Raw genomic sequence first — 19,686 nt, forward strand, 5'->3', positions numbered from 1 at the left:
GAAGTGTCCGCACTGCCGAGCGCCGATGAGCGGTTTGATGCGGATTTTTTCTTGATTTTAATACACACCTCCGTTAGTAATGCTGAATGTTACCTCACTCCGCGAGTACTCTACTAGACCAGCTGAGCGCGAGTTTTCGAGCGATATTCGGGCCGTCGCCAATCGAGGAGGACACGATTTTTTGCACATCGATCTCGCTTCGCAGCGCCGCGAGGAGACGGGAGACCTCCTCAACTTGCAATCGATCATCCTCCGTGAGCGCAAGGAGGAGCTGCGTGCGCAACTTGGCGTCCGTGATGAGCAGTCTCGCGCCATCGGTGACAGTGTCAGTGAGATCAAGGTTACCACCGCCGTCGCGCGCGAGATCGATCAAGTTCTCCAGGCGTCGCCACTGGAACTTGTCCTGCTTGAAGAGCACCTGGATCAGGCGCTCGCGCAGAGAGACATCTCTGTCCGTCAGCAAACGCTTGGCGACATACGGGTACGCAACCTCGAGGAACTTGAATTCCGGATTCAGCGTCAGGCAGATACCTTCCTGTGTGAGAAGCGATCTGATGACGAGTGAGAACCGCTCTGGGATGCGAATCGGGTACTGGTACACCAGCTTATTGAAGCTCGACGTCACGGTGCGGAAGTTGAAGTTTGCCAACGACGCCGTTCGTGCGTCTTGCCAGATGTTTTCAAGAGCGGGAACGATGGGTCGGACGTCTGTTCCCGGGGACAAAAACCCGAGACGAATAAAGTCTCCCGCCATCGCATCGTAGTCTTCGTTCACTGCGTGCACCACTGCGTCGATGAGCACCTCCTTGTTCGTTTGCGTCAGCTGCGCGACATTCCCGAAATCCACGTACGCGATTCGTCCATCGCGCATGGCGAAGATATTACCCGGGTGCGGATCGCCGTGGAACAGGCCGAACTCCAATAACTGTCTCAGTCCACTCACGACGCCAACCTTGATGAACTGCTCAACGTCGATGCCCGCGGCAACGATACCGCGTGGGTCGGTACATCGAATGCCGTCGATCCATTCCATCGTGAGCACTTTGGCTCCGGAGAAATCCTTGTAAAACTTGGGAATCTTTACGATGGGGTCATTCTTGAAGTTTTCGTAAAAGTCGCTCAGGTTTCGTCCCTCTTGCACGTAATCGAGCTCTTCCAGGAGTTTTTCGCCGAACTCGTCCACGATGAGCTGCGCGTTACACCCGAGGGCGCGGATGGAGTATCCGTTGACGAAAAACGCCAGGGTCCTGAAGAGTAGCAAATCTCTGAAAATAATCGGCTCGATCCCCGGTCGCTGCACCTTGACCGCGACTTCCTCGCCGCTTTCTCGTAGCGTCGCACGGTATACCTGCCCGAGCGACGCTGCGGCGATTGGATCCTTCGAGATCTTTGAGAACACTGCGTCGATCGGTTGTCCAAGCTCGTTCTCGATTATGGCAAATGCTGTCGCGTTATCGAACGCCGGCACGTCATCCTGAAGCTTGCACAACTCCTCCATGTAATCGCTTCGCACAATGTCCGGACGATTCGCCAACACTTGTCCCGCTTTTACAAAACTCGGCCCCAAATTGGCCAATTGCACCCGCAGTTGCTCGCTTCGACTCACCACCTTTTCCTGCTCGTAAAACGCATCGAGCGCCAGACCGCTCGTGAACGTCGCCGCGTTCATCAAAATCTCTGCGCACCGCAGCGCCGTCTTCGTCGCCTCCAACGGGTCTCGCAGCGCCCGTCGTCGAATCTCTCCCGGAGAATACTTGGGCGCGATCGCGCACGCGCCGCTCTGCATCGCCAGCTCCTCCACGTTCGCCGCGTCGGGCGTCGGCCGCGCCGTCGCGCTCACCCGCGTCGCGCGTCTTCTCGACGAATCACGTTCATCGTTCACTGAAACTCGTCTCAGAGCGGCGGCGCGGCGGCCCGGACGCGCGCGCGACGACGACGACGCCCGCGACGACGACGCGCCGAGTCCGCGGTGTGTCGCCGCGCTCGAGGACGTCGAGGCGTCGATCGAGACGCGCATGTCGACGCGTGCGACGCGCGGACGTGTGCTGGGGCGGGAGATTCGTGACGTCATTCGTGTGGCGTTGGATTTTTTGTCGCCGAGCCGGTGCGGAAACTTCTTCAAAATGAATGAAAGTGGCGCGCGGTGGCGCGAATCGCACCGTGACGAGTGTGAAATGGGCGGGCGTTACACGACGGCGCGCGTGCCGGGCGAGCTAGGGTGGTGGTCATGAGATGGTGTGTTGGGTGGATGGGTCATCGTAGTCGCGAGACGAGAGCGCTCGAGCACCGAGCGCGGACGAACCGTCCCATCCCCCTCGGAGCGGACCGATATCATCGCTCGCGATCGTCGCTTGATTCGCATCTTCACTTGTCATCGATGGGATCGAATCGGAGGTGAGCTGCGTTCGCGGATCTTCAGCTGCGAGATCGTCCGTTGTGGCGGTCCGACGCTCGAGTTGCATGGAGAAGCGCCTCTGCGTCGATTTAGACTCTGTGCCGCTCTCGATGTCAAACTCGAGAGCCTTGGATAACCCCGCGGAGTCGTCCAAATTATGCTCTCGTTTCTCGCGTTCGCTCCTCCTCGTTGCCGGACTGACCGTGCTCGAATGCATATTTTTCGTGAGAGTTCTGAGGAACGCCTCCTTCTTCGCCGACGTGGCACTCGTCCTCTTGAACGCCCCCATCTGGGATCTTTCAATGAACTTGTCCTTCGAAGGGACGACAAAAAGGAGCAAATCGGTCATACTTTCGAATCCACAAATCACATCGTCATCCGTCGCGGGCTTTTCGGTGCCTGAAATAGACCGAGCCGATTGAGTCTCTTGAATAGTAGAGAGAGCCATGAGGTTCGACGATGATCCGCGAACGAGACCATTCTTTCCAAACTTGAGAGCTCCGAGACGCGACTCAAGCTTATGCTCCAACTCGTTCGCGCCCTTCGTCGCACCACGCATATCACATTTTTTGAAAGTCATGACGCAAGGCGCCATGACTTCTCCCACGGACTCGTTGTAGAGCTTCCCCTCGAGTAAGATGACGACCTGACGCTCGTGGTGCTCAAGTTTAGTCCCTTTAGAGACCTTGATGAGCTTACCCGCACGAACAATGCTCGCAGGAGTAACACCCGGAAGGGTATCGTGAAGACCTTTGACGAAGATCGTCTCCGCGAACACGCCTACAACGGTTCGCCACATGTACTCAAGCGTTTCCGACTCACGCAGATCAGCGTGCAGGCTGTCCAACAGAGACTTCGGAACGATGAAACCATACATGTTGGCCTGGGCGACCGCCCGAAGACCACTGCGAAGCGGTTCTTCGCCAACGTGGTGCCAGTTGGCGAGACACTCGTACAGAGCGAGCGCCCATGCGAATGGATGAGATTTACATCCCATCGTTATGCAGTTTTCTGGGTTGTTCGAATCTGACAGACACACAACGCCGTTGCCCACCACCAAGATACCGTCATGCAGCCTTTCACTTGGATCGAGAATAACGTCTCCAGGCTTAAATTCAAGCACATCCGTTTCACGGAGATATTTTTTGCGCAGTTCTCTAGACTTGATGCCCACGCGCTGAGTAAAGTCAAACAATGGCACAGCGGCGAGTATGCGACCAGGAGACGTTCTTGATGGTGGAAGCGGATGCCTGATGATCCGACGGAGGTACGCGTCGTGTTCAGCCTGCAACATGGACCCCTCCGATTCATCCAGCAATCCTGTGTGCGTGAGCAACTTTGTTTCTATCATCGTCACTTCTAGAATTTCTCGCGCGAGCGCTTCAGATCTCAGCGAACGCGCCACGGCGTTGTGCGAGAGTTGCATCTCTTTCAACATCTCTACCGCCTGAGCGACCTCGATGTTCGACTCTTCGAGGACATCTCGCACGTGATTTGACTTGAGCGATGTCTCGTTTGTCAAGTTTGCGTTCGGTTGCTCGATCGCTTTCTTGATGGTGAATTCACGCGCGAGCACAGCGATAGACGGTGTTTCTTGGCTCCCTATCTTCGCCTCTTCAGAAAACGCTTCATCCTCTTTTTTTTGCGCGTTTTCCCCTAGTAACGCCTTGAACTGTTCCGACGTTAATCGGTGGGCGCTGATAATAGCGTGAAGCCCCTGCATTTGTCGCCTGGTAGCCATCCACGCTTGGTCAATCAACTTGAGATATCGCAGTGCGTCCAGAATCTTTTTCCTAAATTTGCTACGATCAAACCACTTCACAACGCGCAGTTTCACGCGATTCATCTTCATGAACTTGTTGAACTCTATAAGATCACATAAGCTCATGCTCGAAGCTTTATCGCGCGCTCGCTCGATCGCGATGAGTAAAGCAGACGCAACCATTGAGTCGATGAGGTCATCCTCGAGCATTTTCCAGATTTCTGTCGTCAGACCGTGGAGAAACCTGCACCGCATCTCCGCCATGAGCTGAGCATCCATCTTTGCTATTTCCATCTTGAACTCGATCTCAGTCTCTTCCCCTATTTGCTGTCGGAGGAAAGGCACGAGCTGCTTCACCGCGGTGAAATCTGGTGCGCCGAGATACTGCGCCCCCGTTTGTTCAAGCTGCTCGTCATAGTGCTGTAACGCGCGTTCATGAATCGCTTTACGCGCAGCCGCGAGCGCCCTATCGTGGCTCAACCCCGGGGTTAGTAATCCGACGAGGCGAAGCATCGTAGCCGACGTTGTTGCGTTGATGAAGAGCGTTCCGCACACCTCGCAGGAAACGAGTGCAAGCGTGAGTCCGCGTTGTCGAGCACTGAAGTGTGTGTCGTCTTCAACCACGACGAGCGCGAGCGCCAATCCGACGGCACCGCGTAGACCAGCCCACACGGCAATTGCCGTCTCTCGGACCGTGAGCTTATGTGCCTTGAACATGTTCATGAACGGATAAAGCATCGCCGTGGTGATGAGACGAACCACGTTGAGGGCCATGTAGAGCAACACGCCCCAGCCCAAGTCTGACCACTTAATTTCGAGCTCACCGACGAGAATGTCTGCGACGATTAAAAATCCCGCCAAAATGAATACGATCGTATTCGCTGCGTAGGTGAGCATCTCCCAGAAATGGTGCATCGAGTGCTGGACGTGTCCCTTAAAGTGCGTCCGACCCTTGGCGCTCACGACCCAACCCAAGACGACGACGGCGAGCACACCGCTGCATTTGATGACATTCTCAGCGAGCATGAAAGAAATGTATCCGGCGAAAAGTGTGATGGTTATGTCAACTAGGTGATCTTGGCGCGAGTTTTTAAGCCAGAACAAGCACGCGTATCCGATTCCGCCACCGAGTAACGCGGAGATTATCGGCTGCGTGATTAAATCTTTCATGACGTCTCCAAACGTTTTCTCTTCTCCCCTGGCGATGGCGAGGAAGACGTTGAAGACGACGATTGCAGTACCGTCATTCACCAAAGACTCGCCCTCGATCAGGTGTCCCAGAACCTTACTCGCGCCGACTTCCTTAAGAATAGCGACGACGGCGACTGGATCCGTCGCGGACAGAATAGAACCGAGCATCATACAGAATCCCCAACTTAACCCGAACGGCATCGCTCGTATCAAACATCCCGTGAGAGCCATCGATATCAATACCCCGGGTCCCGCGAGCAGTAGAACTTTCGGAAGAACCTTCTTCAGCGTGTGCCACTCCATTGAAAACGATGACTCAAAGATGAGCGCCGGCAAGAACACCGCCAACAACAGATGCGGATTGATTCCCTTCCACGCCGCCAAAGACGTGTCCAACAACCCGATGTCAGTTTTGTCGTAAATCACCGCCCAGAGCATCCCGATCATGAACAGAACCACCGTGTACGGAATCGACGTGCCATGCAGCGCCGTGCGCGTCGCGCTTCCCACCGCCAGGGCGACGAAGACAAACCACAGCGCCACCGTGCCATCTTCGTGTTCCGCGTGCGCCACCGGCGCCGAAGCAGGCGCGGCGTCGAGAAGCTCCCTACCAATGATCCCACCGACGTCGCCCGACATCTTCTTTCGTCACGACGCGCGCGTCGACCGCGCACGAGGCGTTGACGCTCGCGAAACGCGTCGAGACGACAGCCGCCGAGCGTCGACGCGGTGCGCGACGCGGTGCGATCGCGCTCGGCGTCGAGTCGAAGGACGCGCACGCGGGCGCGGTTCTCGAGCGCGCGCGCGCGCCTCGCGCGGGCGCGTGCGGGGGTGAGGACGCGGCGGCAGGTGGTTGGTTGGTTGGACGACGATACACGCGGGTGTGGACCTAGAAATTGTTGTTCATTCGGACTGTCGCGTTCGCCACGAGAATGCTAGTTGAGACCGACGCCGGCGCGGGCACAGTATTCCGATAACGCCTGCTGGGCCTCCACGGGAACGGTGGCGATGATGGCGGCGATGGGACGCTGCGCGGAGAAGGTGGCGAGCGTCTTGGCGACGTGGAGGCGGACGTCCGGAACGTCCGGGACGGGATCCGTCTCCTTGAGAGCGGCTTGGGTGAGCTTGGAGTACGACGCGGCGTATCCAGCGTTGACCTCCATCTCTTCAAGCAAAGCGTCGTCATTCGCGGCGTCGTTCTCTACGTCGTCGGGCTTCAAGCACTGGGCAAGGATACCGGCGACGAGTTTGGCGAACGCACCCGGACGGTCGATGGTCGCCGGGAGCTCCGTCGCAAACTTCAGCGCGGCGACGCACGTGAGCTTGCGCTCGAGCTTACCCGTGACACCAGCGATCTCGGCTGCGACGACGTTGTCCAGAATCATGTCAAAGATGCCCGGTTGGACCTTATTCACGCTGTCAGACACGCTCGCGGGACCGTGCTTGACGCATAGCGCCGACGTAAAGACGACCAAGCATCTGCTAAACTTGGGCGTGCGGCTAGTTTGTTGGCGCTGAAATAATATGCTCCAAATCGTGGGGAGAAATTGTCCCCACGCCTCGAGCGCGAGCGACTCCACGAAGGAGTTCAAGATGTAGAAGCCCTGATGATCCTGCGCTTTGTTCGACACGAGCTTCTGGAATACCCCGAGGACGCCCTGAAGGTGTCCGCCGGCGACGATGGCCTGTGGAGTCTTCGTCAGGTATGCTTTTAGCAATCTCACGAGCGGTGTGACGTTCGCTCTTCGATCCCACATGAGGGGCGTCAACAAAGCGGGGAAGATGGCCATGTAAGAATCCGGCATCGTCACACCCGGCGGATAACTCTCTATCATCTGCGCCAGGAGTTGGAACACGTACGGAGTGAACTCGACGACGTCCGCTGTCAATACGTGCTGAAACGCCGGGAATAGGAGCTGCTCGAACTGCACCATTAGAGCGGCGTCGCCGCTGACGTTTTTCACCAGTGAAGCCACCGACTCAAACAAGTAGTGAGCAAACGTCGGGTTTCTAGGATTCTTGCACAACTCGAGGAGCATGGTGCTTAACTGCTGCAAGCAAATCGTCGCCACCGGCTTGACATCCGCGCCGCTGAAAGCAATGATGCGCATCACGCACTTCATGACATACTCGTTTTCGGCGCTATCGGGAACGTTGAACGCCTGGAACATGTTCGTGTACAGTTGTTGAATGAACGGAGCCAGATCCGCCGAAGTGTACCGGAACGCGCCCGGTCCGTCTCGAACTGTGAGCAAGCGCTCAACACAGTTCGCCGCGTACGAGTGCACGACATTTTCTTCGACCGCGAGCAATTGCACGAGCGATGGTAACAGTGGCGCTACCAGCGACTTCGGGAGCTGTTGTCGGAACATTGTCAAAAACTTGAGCGCATCCGCTCGAACGACGGGGTGCGAACCACCCTTCGCCGCCGCGAGCTCCGGTGCAATGTGTTGGTTGAAAAAGTCCACGATGTTAACCAGGTCGTTCGTCTCGGTCGCCCCCTTGACGAGAGACTTTGCGCGAATGGTGAGCGCCATGACCAAATAAATTGCGGCATCCTTTGCCTTCCAAAACTTATTCGGATCCGTGACGTACTGCCCGAGGAGAGACGTGACGTACCCAGTGATGGCACCCGTGACGTGCTGAGGAAACTTCGCCGTGAGTGCCTTGACTAACTCGCAAGAGCCTCGGCGACGGGTATCGGCATCGCTCCCTTCAAGGTCCCTACGAATGTACTCCACGTAGTTATCGTTGAAAAGCTCCTCATCGTCGTCCCTGAACTGCAGATTTGGAATAATGATGTTTTCGCAAATCTGTCGCAGCGTGTCCGGGGACTCGAACAGCTTGTGATGCACGCTACTCGCTACGGCGGTGAGAAACTTCACCCCGGACGTGACTAAGTGGTCACGGTTCGTCGCCTGGTCCGTCGCCATGAGAAGCGTCCAAACGTCCTGAACGAAAGTTTGCAGGTAAGGCGCAAACTCTTCTTCACTTTTTTCGATGTAGAGATTGATGTTATCGCAGACCGCAGCCTTGACTTCATCGGCCTCGCTCGCCTTTTCGGCGTCCTTGCTCGCGAGCTCCGCCGGCGCAACGTACACCAACAACTTGTGGAACGTTCCCATCCACTCCGCCATCGCATCTTCGAAGACTTCGGGCAACTCCTGGCTATTCAAACTATAGAAGATCCGGCAGATCAACCGCATGCACTGCAACAACTGACGAGTGTGCTCCACGTTCCCGTGCACCCCCGCCTCGAGCGCCGCGCTCACCTCCAACGTCAGTTCGAGGAGCGGTTTAGTGAACGTATCAAGCACGTACTTGAGCTCCCTGTATAGCTCCTGCGACTTCACCGCCCCACGGTACCGCTTGAATATCGCGTTCGCCGTCGTGAGCACGCCCGCCGCCTCGGCGTAGTTCCTCGCCCCTGGCGTCCCCAGCCTCTGCACCAACTCCGGCAACAATCCCTCCCATCGCTCCGGAAAATCGCACGCACACACTAAACTCAACGCCTCACTCAATTGCGCCGCCACCAATCGCGGCGCGCGCAGCATCAACCCCACGACGCTCTCTCGCACTCTGCGCTTCTCCTCCGCGCTCGTCTCTCGCTCCCCCACCGCGCCCACTTCCTCGGGTTCGATCGGGTCCCAGTGTCTCTTCACCGCGTTCTTAAACGCCACCGCCGCGGCCTGCCGCGTGGCATCGTCCAGACCATCGCGCACGGCGAGCTCGAGGGCGATGAGGGAGAAACCATCCGCGCGCGATCTGGTGGCGAGAAACTCCTCGGCGCGCGCGCGCTGGGACGCGTCTTGGGCGTAGGACGCGCGCAGGGCGTCGATGACAGCCTGTACGTCGTCGGACATCCGAGCGAGGTCGATCGAGGCTCGGACGCGGAAGACAGGACGCGGTGTGGGGGGAGGTTTGGGACGCGCGCCGAGGCGAGCGCGCCGAGGCGAGAGGCCGAAGATGAAGACGCGCGGCGCGCACGACGATCGCTTAATGGTAAAATCGAATGAGTGATACTGACAAAAATATAGTGGAATGATGAAGAATTGTGACTGGGCGAGCGAAGAGGGTGAGGTTAGCTCGGACCCATGGAGATCGGGACGCCTTGCGCTTTTTCCTTGGAACCAAACTTTTCCTTGATACCGTTGGCGACGTCGCCAGGAGAACCCGGGATGTCCTTGTAATTCCCCATGAAACGACTACGAAGCTCACGGAACATCGCATCGGCCTTGTTACCGCTCGTGGCGATGCCGTCTTTGGTTCGGCTGACGCCGTCGAGGAGGTCGTCGATTGAGACGAACTGGCGCTCGTCGCGCACACTCAGAAGAGCGGCTTCGTTGCACACGTTCGCGAGCTCGGCGCCGGTGAAACCCGGCGTGGCTCGAGAGATGACGTCGCACACGACGTCGACGTCTTCCTCGAGATCAAGCCCACGCAGATGCACGCCAAGGATCTGCGCGCGGCCTTGTTGAGACGGCGGGCCGACGAAGACTCTGCGCGTGAGACGACCGGGGCGCAATAACGCCGGGTCTAGCGCGTCCGGTCGGTTCGTCGCCGCCAGAATCAAAATCGATTGGTCTTTTGAGAATCCATCCATCTCGACCAAAAGCTGATTGAGCGTTTGATCTCTCTCTTCGTTGAGTCCGGCGCCCCGACGAGAACCGACAGCGTCGAGTTCATCGATGAAAATAATCGCGGGTTGAGACTTTCGAGCCTCAGCGAAGAGCTCGCGTACGCGCGCGGCGCCTCGACCGACAAACAATTCAACAAACTCCGACGCGGCGACCGGGAAGAATGAGACACCGGATTCGCCCGCCACCGCACGAGCGAGGAGGGTCTTACCCGTACCCGGCGGGCCAACCAACAGGCAACCGCTGGGAAGTCTGCCTCGAACGTTCTTGTACTTGTCAGAGTTCTTCATGATTTGCACCAACTCGAAAAGCTCTGCCTTGGCGTCTTCGACGCCCGCTACATCCCTGAAAGTCACCTTGTTCTGCTCGTTGATGTCGGCAGCCTTTTTGCGCTTCTTCCCGCCGCCTCCTTGCTGTCGGTTGATGGCGTTTCTCATGATGATGATTAACGGAATGATGGGCAACCACATCGCGAGGACTGTGAACATACCACGAGACGCCATGCGGGACACCGCCGCCGGCACCGCACCGAACTCAACGCCCGCCTTTTCGAGCTTCTTCATCAGCTCGAGATCACCCATGAGCCGCTTCGTCTGAAACGTCGTGCGCACCCGTCCCGCGGTCGCCGACGCCGACGCTGACTTCGCGGACACATCCTTCAAATCATACACCAAGCGCGTCGAGCCTTCCTCGAATCGCACGCTCGAAATCCTCCCAGCCTTTAAGTCCTTGAGAAAGGCGGAGTACATAGCCGTCGGCGGAGCCGCCTTCACCGCCGCCATCTTCCTCGCGCTCACGCCCCGCAAAGCACCAAACGCACCGAGTGCGAGACCGATCATCATCCCGATTCTCCCGAACCGATTACGCGCGATCCCTCCGACGACGCGTAACGCGCCGCTGAAGCACACCACCAAAACCACCGCGAAGAGCCGTCGAACGACAACCCCGAGCAACATCGTCCGCGTCACCACCCACCGCATCACCGAGAACGGCTTACGTTCGATCGGTTCCATCGAATCATCCGAATTTCCATCCGCATCGTTCGCTCCCGAGACCGCCCACCTCTTCCGCGTCGCCGCCGTCCGCGCCGTCCCCGCTCCGCGTCGCCGCCTCGTCCGCCCTCTCCGTCCCCGCCCCACGCGCCGCGTCGACGATCGCCCGCGTCACCACCGACGCGCCGAGCTCCCTCCCCCCCGCGCGCGGTCGCCACGCCCCCCCCGCGTCGCCCGTCGACGTCCGCGCGCGTCGTTCCGCCGGTCTCGTCGACGTCGACATTCGTCCGCCGCGCGCACCGATCCCACGTCGCGTCGCCGTCGCGGGCGTCCACGACGCCGCGCGCGGCGTCGCGAGACGCGGCATCCGAACGTCGCGTTCGCGCTCGGCGCGCGCGCGGTGTCCCGCCGCGCCGTCGCGGGCGTCCGCCGTCGACGCGACGGGACACAAAACCCGTCAGCGTGCGCACACTGTGCGCAAAACCCGTCAGCGTGTGCACACGACGAGCAAAACCCGTCAGCGTGCGCACACTGTGCGCAAAACCCGTCAGCGTGTGCACACTGTGCGCAAAACCCGTCAGCGTGTGCACACTGTGCGCAAAACCCGTCAGCGTGTGCACACTGTGCGCACGACCCGTCAGACGACCGACGTCGAATCGGCGCTCGACGCGCGCGTCGGTCGCCCACGCGACGTCGCCCGACCGCGCCCGCGAGCGACGACGGGGTCGGACGCGCGACGACGTCTCGGTCCGTCGCGACGAGGCGTCGATGATGACGGGCGCGAATGATCCGACGGGGACGGCGGCGACGCGCGCGCCGGCGGCGGTGCTGGATGACGTTCGACGGGACGTCGTGGGACACGGAAGCGCGTGCGGTGGGCCGTACGGGATGAAGACGATGGTGTACGCGGATTGGACGGCGTCGGGACGGGCGTCGAGGGCGATTGAACGAGAGGTGGCGATGCGAGTGCTGCCGACGTACGCGAACACGCACACGACGACGTCGACGACGGGGGCGCAGTCGACGTGCTACAGGCAAGAGGCGAGGCAGGTGGTGGCGCAGTGCGTGAACGCGCGAGTTGGGTACAGTGATAAGCACGCGGACGTGGTGATGTTCGCTGGGAGCGGAAGCACAAGCGCGATAGACCGCCTGGCGAGAGCGCTCGGGGCGCACGTGCCGCTGCCGGCGAACGCGCCGAGACGGGCGAGGCCGGTCGTTTTCGTCGGACCGCACGAGCATCACAGTAATATATTGCCATGGAGAGAGAGTTGTGCGATCGTGGTGGAGATTCCCGAGGATTCGTCGACGGGGATGGTGGACGTGGACGCCCTGCGCGCGGCGCTGCGCGAATACTCGTCGCACGCGACACTCATAGGAAGTTTCAGCGCGGCGAGCAACGTCACGGGCGTTCGTGCGGACGTGAACTTGATCACGGAAACACTTCATCGCGGTGGGGCGCTAGCGTTTTGGGATTACGCCGCCGCGGCGGCGTATGTGGACGTCGACATGAATCCGGTGGTGTTCGACGAGAGCACGGGCGAGCTCAATCCGTACGTGTACAAGGACGCAATCTTCATCTCTCCGCATAAACTTCCGGGAGGACCGGGCTCGCCGGGTGTACTAGTCGCCAAGCGCGCACTGTTTTCGAACGAGGTCCCGAGCGAGCCGGGCGGAGGCACGGTGTTCTACGTCACGAGCGAAGACCATCGATACTTGAGCAATCGCGTCGAACGCGAAGAGGGAGGGACACAGGACATCATAGGAAGCATCCGCGCCGGGCTCGCGTTTCAGCTCAAATCCACGGTTGGTACGTCTGTCATAGAGGCCGCTGAGGATCGCCTGCAGCGTCGTTTATTCGCAGATCTCTCTCGAGAGGAGAACATTTGTCTGCTCGGACCAGAGGTGAGCGAGAAGACAAAACGTCTGCCCATATTTTCGTTTCTCGTTCGCGCCCCAGCGGTGGCCTCGACGAGTCGCTTTCTTCATTACTCGTTCACGTGCGCGGTGTTGAACGATGTATTTGGCGTGCAATCACGCGGTGGTTGCGCGTGCGCGGGTCCGTACGCGCACAAGTTGCTGGGATTATCTCCGGCGCACGCGGCGGCGATCGAAGCACATTTGCTGGATAAAGCCGAAGTTCTTCGTCCCGGGTTCGTTCGAGTGAGTCTGCCGTATTTTGCGTCCGACGCAGAGATCGAGTACACGTTGGCCGCCGTGCGCGCCGTCGCGAGGCACGGATGGCGTCTGCTACCGATGTACCGAATGGATGCCAAGACCGGTGAGTGGCGTCACGTGTCGCGAGCGCGCAGTTTTCCAGATAGAAAATGGCTCGCGCACATGCGTTTTCCGGTAGATACTGTCGACGGGGGCGATATAACCGAGCCTCCGAGCGAAGAGGAAATCGCTCATCGCCTCACCGATCAATTGCGCGTAGGGATGCGAATCCTTGAGACGTGCGGTCAATACCGAGAGGGAGAGGAACCATCGAAGACGAAGAACGGTCAACTACGCTTGCCTAACACGGGGGGCTTAGCCGTGGACGAGCGTATGGTACTCGCAGGTGGACGAGACGACGATGACGCGAGGTTGGCGTACGTGGGACATGAAGATGAAGGCACGCGCTCCGATGCAGCCACCAATGTTGAACGAGGCGATGCACTTCGCTGGTTCATGTTCCCGTCCGAGGCCGCGATGCTGCTCTCGAGCATCCTTCCAGCACATTCAGCAAATGGGATTTTGTCGCTTGAATTCGTGCCACCGGTTGGACCGATCACCGGCGCTTTGAGACCGCCAAACATGTGTTATGAGCGTGACAGTGCATACACATCCTATGGACAAAGTTATCGCACTGAGAGTCGAAAGCACCCGTTGCGCGTGACGGAAAAGATTGGAAACGTCCGTTCGGGTTTGATTCAACAGCGTGCCGCACCGCTATGTATCGACGGCGGATCGGCGCACGAATCGCCAACGAAGTCGGAAGACGCAAAGTTTGGTGCGTCCCCATCTGAAACGATGGAAGCCGTCGATCAAGTTCGTGAAATCACGGTCGAGATTCCCGAAAATGTCGACATTCTCGTGCGAGAAATATCAGACGTCAGTTTCAAACCGGATATCGTTGAGAAGTCAACGAAGAAGGATAAGAAGACGAACAAGTTCGTAAAACCGCCACCAAAATTGATGCGTCACGTCAACGAAGCCATTCAAGACTTCGAAATGATTCAGCCCGGTGATCGCGTCTTACTCGGCCTTTCCGGAGGTAAAGATTCGCTTGCGATGCTGCATATTCTCATGTCTATCAAGCAACGACTTCCTCCTGGGACGTTCACCCTCGCTTGCGCCACCGTGGATCCTGGAACTGAGGCGTTTAATCCACGCCCTTTGATTCCCTATGTGGAGTCCTTAGGTATCGAGTATCACTACCTGGAGGAAGAGATCATGGCCATGGCCGAGGCTCACATGAACGGCGATAGTATTTGTGCGTTTTGTGCAAGAATGAAGCGCGGCGCTCTCTACTCGTGCTGCCGCAAATACGGGTACAACAAACTTGTCCTCGCGCAGCACTTGGACGATTGCGTGGAGAGTTTCTTGATGAGCACGATGTACAATGGCGTGATGCGAACGATGAAGGCGTCTTACTTGATAGACGAGGGCGATATCATCGTCATCCGACCGGCCATTTATCTCCGAGAGAAGGCACTGCGTGATTTTTCATACGAAGCCGGACTTCCGGTGATAAATGAAAATTGCCCTGCGTGTTTCGAAGCACCAAAAGAAAGGAATCACATCAAGAAGCTTTTAGCCCGCGAAGAGAGTGTTTTTCCGTCGCTATACTCGTGCATGAAGAACGCACTTACCCCACTGTTCGATCCGTCTGCGCAAGACTTGCTTTCGATGATACGAGAGGCCATTGAGGCGAGAAATGCAAACAAGCAGCGCGCAAAAAGTCAACGAGAAAAGTCTCTCGCTGCTGGCTCGTGCCAACTGAAAAGAACGGGACGTACGGTGGGCGCTGTTTCAAACGATGGTGCGTTCGACGAGGCTAACACCGCGGCGGCAGCGGCCACAACGTTTTTAAACGATGCGACAGAGGAGGAGCTTCTTGCAGAATTGAATAAACGTAGACGCGAACGCATGCGGCGCGTGTGTACGAAAACCATGCCAGACACCGAGCTAGACGCGGATCTGACAGAAAAGCAAATGTTTTGCACCGCCGATGGGTGTAAACGGGAACCATAGATTTTTTAGACTATTTTAGGCAACAGTATTTCAATACGGATTAATTGGCCTAGCGGCGCGCGTTCATTCAATGTCGATAGTCTCGTATCCTTGCGAAAGATCGACGTCATCGTTCGCCACAGGCTTGTCGTCACCAGCGCTGGGATGAGTCATCGCCGCCTCTTCTTTCTTCTTACGTTCTACCGTCTTCGCACATGAATCAGCGTACATCACGTACCCCTTACACTCACTCACTCGCGGCAAGCTCTCAATCATCAGACGTACATGGGGCAAGCTGTAGCCAAAGAACTCGGGCCCAGAGATGGCTGTCTTCTTTGGAACCTCACCCCGCGCCTCCCGCGCTGCTTTTGCTCGCTTGAGAACCTCGGCCCAGGCCGCGGTGGCACTCTTTGCGACGATGGGTTCACATCCTTCCTCAGCCGTGAGAGTGAACTGCGGCTCTCCCTTTGGGCCTTTGGTGATCTTTTGTTCCCAACGCGTGCGCTCATCCAAATTGTCTAGACGAGGATACATTCGCGAGGACTTGAATCCTACTGGTAAAATGTACTGTTGCGATACGAAATCATTCTTGTTGTGAACCGCCCCCAAACACTCGATGGTAACACCGCTGATCGGCCCGACAGGCATGGCGAGTTGGCCACACGCGTCTCGCTTGAGTTCCTTCAAAAACTCTTGTGCCTTTTCCAATTTTTCTATCGTTGCGCCCGAGCCACTTCTCGGCGCACCCTTCGGTTTCTTTTCCCGAGGAAATTTTGCAGTCTTGGACTTCCGTGCAGTTCGCTCAATCTTTGGCGGAGGTTCGAAGGATGTACCGCCAAGAGCGCTGAAAATGCGCTTCGTGCGCATGCTGAGGAGTCTACCATGAATCCATTCGATTGGCTTCTCGGCGTCAACCGTGTCCACAGCTACGACATCGAATTCCTTCTTTTTATCCTTCTTCACCGGCTCTGGCGCGTTCTTCCCAGCGAAGGTTTCGGCAAATGGCAAATTTGGGTCGTCTCGGATTTCCGCGTACTTGCCAAAACCATGCTTCAGCGTGCCGACGACGAGCGCTCGATCGTGATCTTCCGTCCACCAGCTCGCCACAGGATCAGCGAAAAGCTCTGGGATAGGCATACCCTCAGCTGTGAGGGCGTTTTCGAAGCTTCCGGCTTTCGTAACCGCTTTGATACCTCCCTGCAACAGCTCGAGTCTAGCCAGGTCGTCGCTCGCTCGCCCACGCACAAAATTGTTAAATCCTTGTTCAGCCATGATGTATTTAAGATACTCTCGACCCTCCGAATCTGGGAGCGAATTTTCGTCTTCGTCCTCTTCCGTTGTCAATACTTCGATAATATTCGGCACTAGATCGCTCGGCACCGTTTTCAGAGCATCCTCGACGTAGCACCTACAAAACATTTTCACGTGCGCAATCGTCTTGTCGTCCTTGAGTTGCGAACGTGCCCTGATGGGCTCCCACATGCCCCAGCCAAACAACATAAAAGAAGCAACGACTCGCTTGCGCTCGCCCCAAGACCAGTGAAACGCGTTGACCGCGTTCTTTTTCTCCTCGGCTAACTTTTCAGCAGCTCGCATTTTTGCCAGGAGCTCCTCAGCCTCGGCTTTGCGCTCTTCTTCCGCCGCAGCCGCCTCAGGCATGAGCTTTTGCCAGAAGTTGGGATCATCGAGAGAAACACCGTCTGCTCTCATCCCAGAGTCCACAAAGGTCGCAGTTGCGAACGTGCTTGGACCAACTTCGTTGGTCTCCTCTGCGCCCTTAATCAGCTTCTGCTCAGATCTGGCGAGGATGTCAACAATGCTATCATCGCTCCATTGTTGCGCTCGGACCTCATCTTCGGCAAAAATTCCGTACGCTCCGTGCTTGAGTAAAGCTTCGATCTCTTTTCTCGATTGTGCCGTGGTCTTTTCCTCTTTATCGGCGCCCCCAAAGATCGCCTGCTCGAGACCGAGCTTCATTGAGGCTCTCGTAAACATTTCCTTCTCGTACGAGCCGCGCATCACCAATCGATAGACTTGCACCTGTCGCGTTTGTCCGATTCGATGCGCTCGCGCGAGCGCTTGCGCATCGTTTTGCGGATTCCAATCACTATCAAACATGATGACCGTGTCTGCTTGCACCAGGTTAATGCCCTGACCGCCGGCACGCGTGGAGAGGAGAAACAGAAAAGTGTCCGAATCTTCAGCGCAATAGTGATCGATCGCCTCCTGTCGCGCGCTACCGGTGACACTCCCATCGAGTCGTACGTAAGAATGACCGCGGGCGCGGCAGTAGTCTTCCAAAACGTCAAGGACGCGCGTCATCTGGCTGAACACAAGAGCCCGATGTCCGCCTTCCCTGAGGTGCGGAAGCAACTTGTCCAGAAGCTGTAGCTTACCGGAGCTCGATACCAAGATGTTAGTGCTCGCGCCCTCTGGCGCGACAGCGGCTTCGACTCCATCGAGTAAGAAAGGGTGCTGACAGCATTTTCTGACTTCCATCATGATGTTTGCGAAGTTTGCAAAGTTCTCCTTGGATTCGCAACCTTGACGAAGGAAAGAAAAGTTACGCTCAAACAACGCTCTGTAACACTTCTTTTGAAGCGGCGCAAGTTCACATTCGACGAGGGTCTCGCTCCGCGGTGGTAACTTTTGTTCCACGTCGCTCTTCAATCGTCGAAGCAAGTAAGGGCCGAGAACTTGCTGCAGACGCTCGACTTGTGACGCCTTGACCATGCCGCCAAACGCCGCCTCAAAATCCTCCGCATCCGAGAAGTGCTTCGAATCCACAAAGTTAAGAAGCGACCAAAGCTCGGCAGTGTTGTTCTGGAGCGGAGTGCCAGTAAGTAAGCAGATGCGCTCGACGGAAAGCGTGCCCAAATCGTTCCCAAGTTTACCGCCGATGCGTTTGAGACGGTGCGCCTCATCGACTACCATCGTGCACCACTTCACTTTCGCGAACGATTGTCGATCGGCAGTCACAGTTTCGTACGTCGTCAGGACGATATCAGCTTTCATACTTCGCAATGACCCATCGGCACCTTCTACTGGAGCGTGATACCAGTCGTGTTCTCGCGCAAAATCTCGGCCAGCTTGCTTTCCGATGTGCGTCACCAAGTACGCATCAGGCACCCAGCGCTTCGCCTCGCGTTCCCAATTCACGACCGTCGACAGCGGTACGACGATAAGAGCAGGCAGACCTGGTCGAACCTTCAAGCAGTGATGAATAAGGGCGAGCGACTGCGCGGTCTTTCCCAGACCCATCTCGTCCGCCAAAATACACCCGCGACCAGCGCGAAAGTTGAACGACATCCACTTCACCCCCTCCTTCTGGTACGACCTGAGTTCGCTGGATTCGCCGTACGATTCGCACACTGCGTCATCATCGTACGAACTCCATGCGTTGTTGACATCGTTTGCCGTCTCACGTTCGATGATGGCTTGACGCGCGAAAGCACTCGTTGCCCGAGAGTGCACACGCTCGAACCGCTCTATCGCCGCGCTACCGCCCTCGAAGAGGTCTCGCACCGCGCTCTGTTCCTCCCACGTCGTCTCATCGTATCCTAATCGCTGCCACTTGACGCACATCAACGTCTTATCGACGCCCTCAAACTTTGAGAAGACGCGTTCAACAACCAAGTACTCTGGCCGCACGTCCACCCTTGGTCCGAGCTCTATTGGGTGCTTATCGAAGTACCGCGTCACTCGCATCTTCCCATGCGTCCCCGAGGCGACATCTCGCTCGATCGCGGACGTCTTTGCCCAAGTGCAGTTTGCATACGACGTCCCTCGCCACTTTAATAGTAGCTCCGTCTCGCCGGCTGAACCGTTTCGCCATCCGCAGATGCGTTCGACGTCCGCGAACCGCGTCGAATCGTCGCTCTCTCGCCCCCACTGCTCGCTCGGCCACTCGTGTCTACTCCTGATCGATCGTTCCTCGCTTCTCGTCGCCGCGTTATCGTTCGACGCGCTCCCATCGCTCTCCGTCCCCGGCCGCTCCGCGTCCGCTCTCCGCTCCGCCAAGACGTCGCCCCAGTACTCCCGCTCCGTCGCCGGGGCCTCAGCCTTCCTCCGTCGCTTCTCCGTCGACGAGGGTCGTATTTCCAACAAATCCTGCGCCGCCAGGTCGACGTTCCCGCGTCGTCGTTCGAGTACCTCCGCGATGACGTTGGCGTCGAGCTCGGCGAACGCGCTCTCGAGCGAGCGCTGTTCGACGCGGTACACCGCTCGCGCGTTTCGAGTGCGCGACGTGGGTGACATCGGCGCGTGACCTCTCTCTCGATGCGCGCTCGCGGTGTGATGCGTCGGCGCTCGAGGGGCGGGAAGTGGCGTGCGGGGGCGGGCGATCGGAAGAGCCGGCGCGAGCTGTCGAAAAAATTTAAAATTTCACATCCATCGAGCGGAGCGCGCGGGACCGCTTCAAGAGCTGCGGTCGATCAAGCGCGGGTGAGACGGCGAGCGAATCGAAGCTAAACGATATGAACGAATAAATGTGCC

The 19,686-nt window shown here is 57.6% G+C and overlaps 6 protein-coding genes across 6 annotated transcripts; 1 reads left to right on the plus strand and 5 right to left on the minus strand.

Moving 5' to 3' along the window:
• Positions 1-94: 94 nt before the first annotated feature.
• OT_ostta01g05580 (Protein kinase-like domain) lies at positions 95-2,017 on the minus strand (the record flags this gene model as incomplete). Its single annotated transcript, XM_003074563.2, has 1 exon — positions 95-2,017. The coding sequence occupies one exon, from the start codon at positions 2,015-2,017 to the stop codon at positions 95-97; it is 1,923 nt and encodes a 640-aa protein (XP_003074610.2).
• A 208-nt stretch (positions 2,018-2,225) lies between these two features.
• OT_ostta01g05590 (Na+/H+ exchanger, isoforms 7/8) lies at positions 2,226-5,987 on the minus strand (the record flags this gene model as incomplete). Its single annotated transcript, XM_022985470.1, has 1 exon — positions 2,226-5,987. The coding sequence occupies one exon, from the start codon at positions 5,985-5,987 to the stop codon at positions 2,226-2,228; it is 3,762 nt and encodes a 1,253-aa protein (XP_022838343.1).
• Positions 5,988-6,283: 296 nt separating this feature from the next.
• Positions 6,284-9,211, minus strand: OT_ostta01g05600 (Exportin/Importin, Cse1-like; the record flags this gene model as incomplete). Its single annotated transcript, XM_003074565.1, has 1 exon — positions 6,284-9,211. The coding sequence occupies one exon, from the start codon at positions 9,209-9,211 to the stop codon at positions 6,284-6,286; it is 2,928 nt and encodes a 975-aa protein (XP_003074612.1).
• A 218-nt stretch (positions 9,212-9,429) lies between these two features.
• Positions 9,430-10,767, minus strand: OT_ostta01g05610 (P-loop containing nucleoside triphosphate hydrolase; the record flags this gene model as incomplete). Its single annotated transcript, XM_003074566.2, has 1 exon — positions 9,430-10,767. One exon carries the CDS (start codon positions 10,765-10,767, stop codon positions 9,430-9,432), a length of 1,338 nt encoding a protein of 445 aa, XP_003074613.2.
• A 981-nt stretch (positions 10,768-11,748) lies between these two features.
• Positions 11,749-15,213, plus strand: OT_ostta01g05620 (Pyridoxal phosphate-dependent transferase, major region, subdomain 1; the record flags this gene model as incomplete). The annotated part of the gene is made up of 1 exon (XM_022985471.1): positions 11,749-15,213. The coding sequence occupies one exon, from the start codon at positions 11,749-11,751 to the stop codon at positions 15,211-15,213; it is 3,465 nt and encodes a 1,154-aa protein (XP_022838344.1).
• Positions 15,214-15,276: 63 nt separating this feature from the next.
• OT_ostta01g05630 (Helicase, C-terminal) lies at positions 15,277-19,449 on the minus strand (the record flags this gene model as incomplete). Its single annotated transcript, XM_003074568.1, has 1 exon — positions 15,277-19,449. One exon carries the CDS (start codon positions 19,447-19,449, stop codon positions 15,277-15,279), a length of 4,173 nt encoding a protein of 1,390 aa, XP_003074615.1.
• Positions 19,450-19,686: the final 237 nt, after the last annotated feature.

The sequence above is a fragment of the Ostreococcus tauri genome (genome assembly GCF_000214015.3).
Source record: "Ostreococcus tauri WGS project CAID00000000 data, contig chromosome 01, whole genome shotgun sequence".
In the NCBI taxonomy this organism is placed as follows: Eukaryota; Viridiplantae; Chlorophyta; class Mamiellophyceae; order Mamiellales; family Bathycoccaceae; genus Ostreococcus; species Ostreococcus tauri.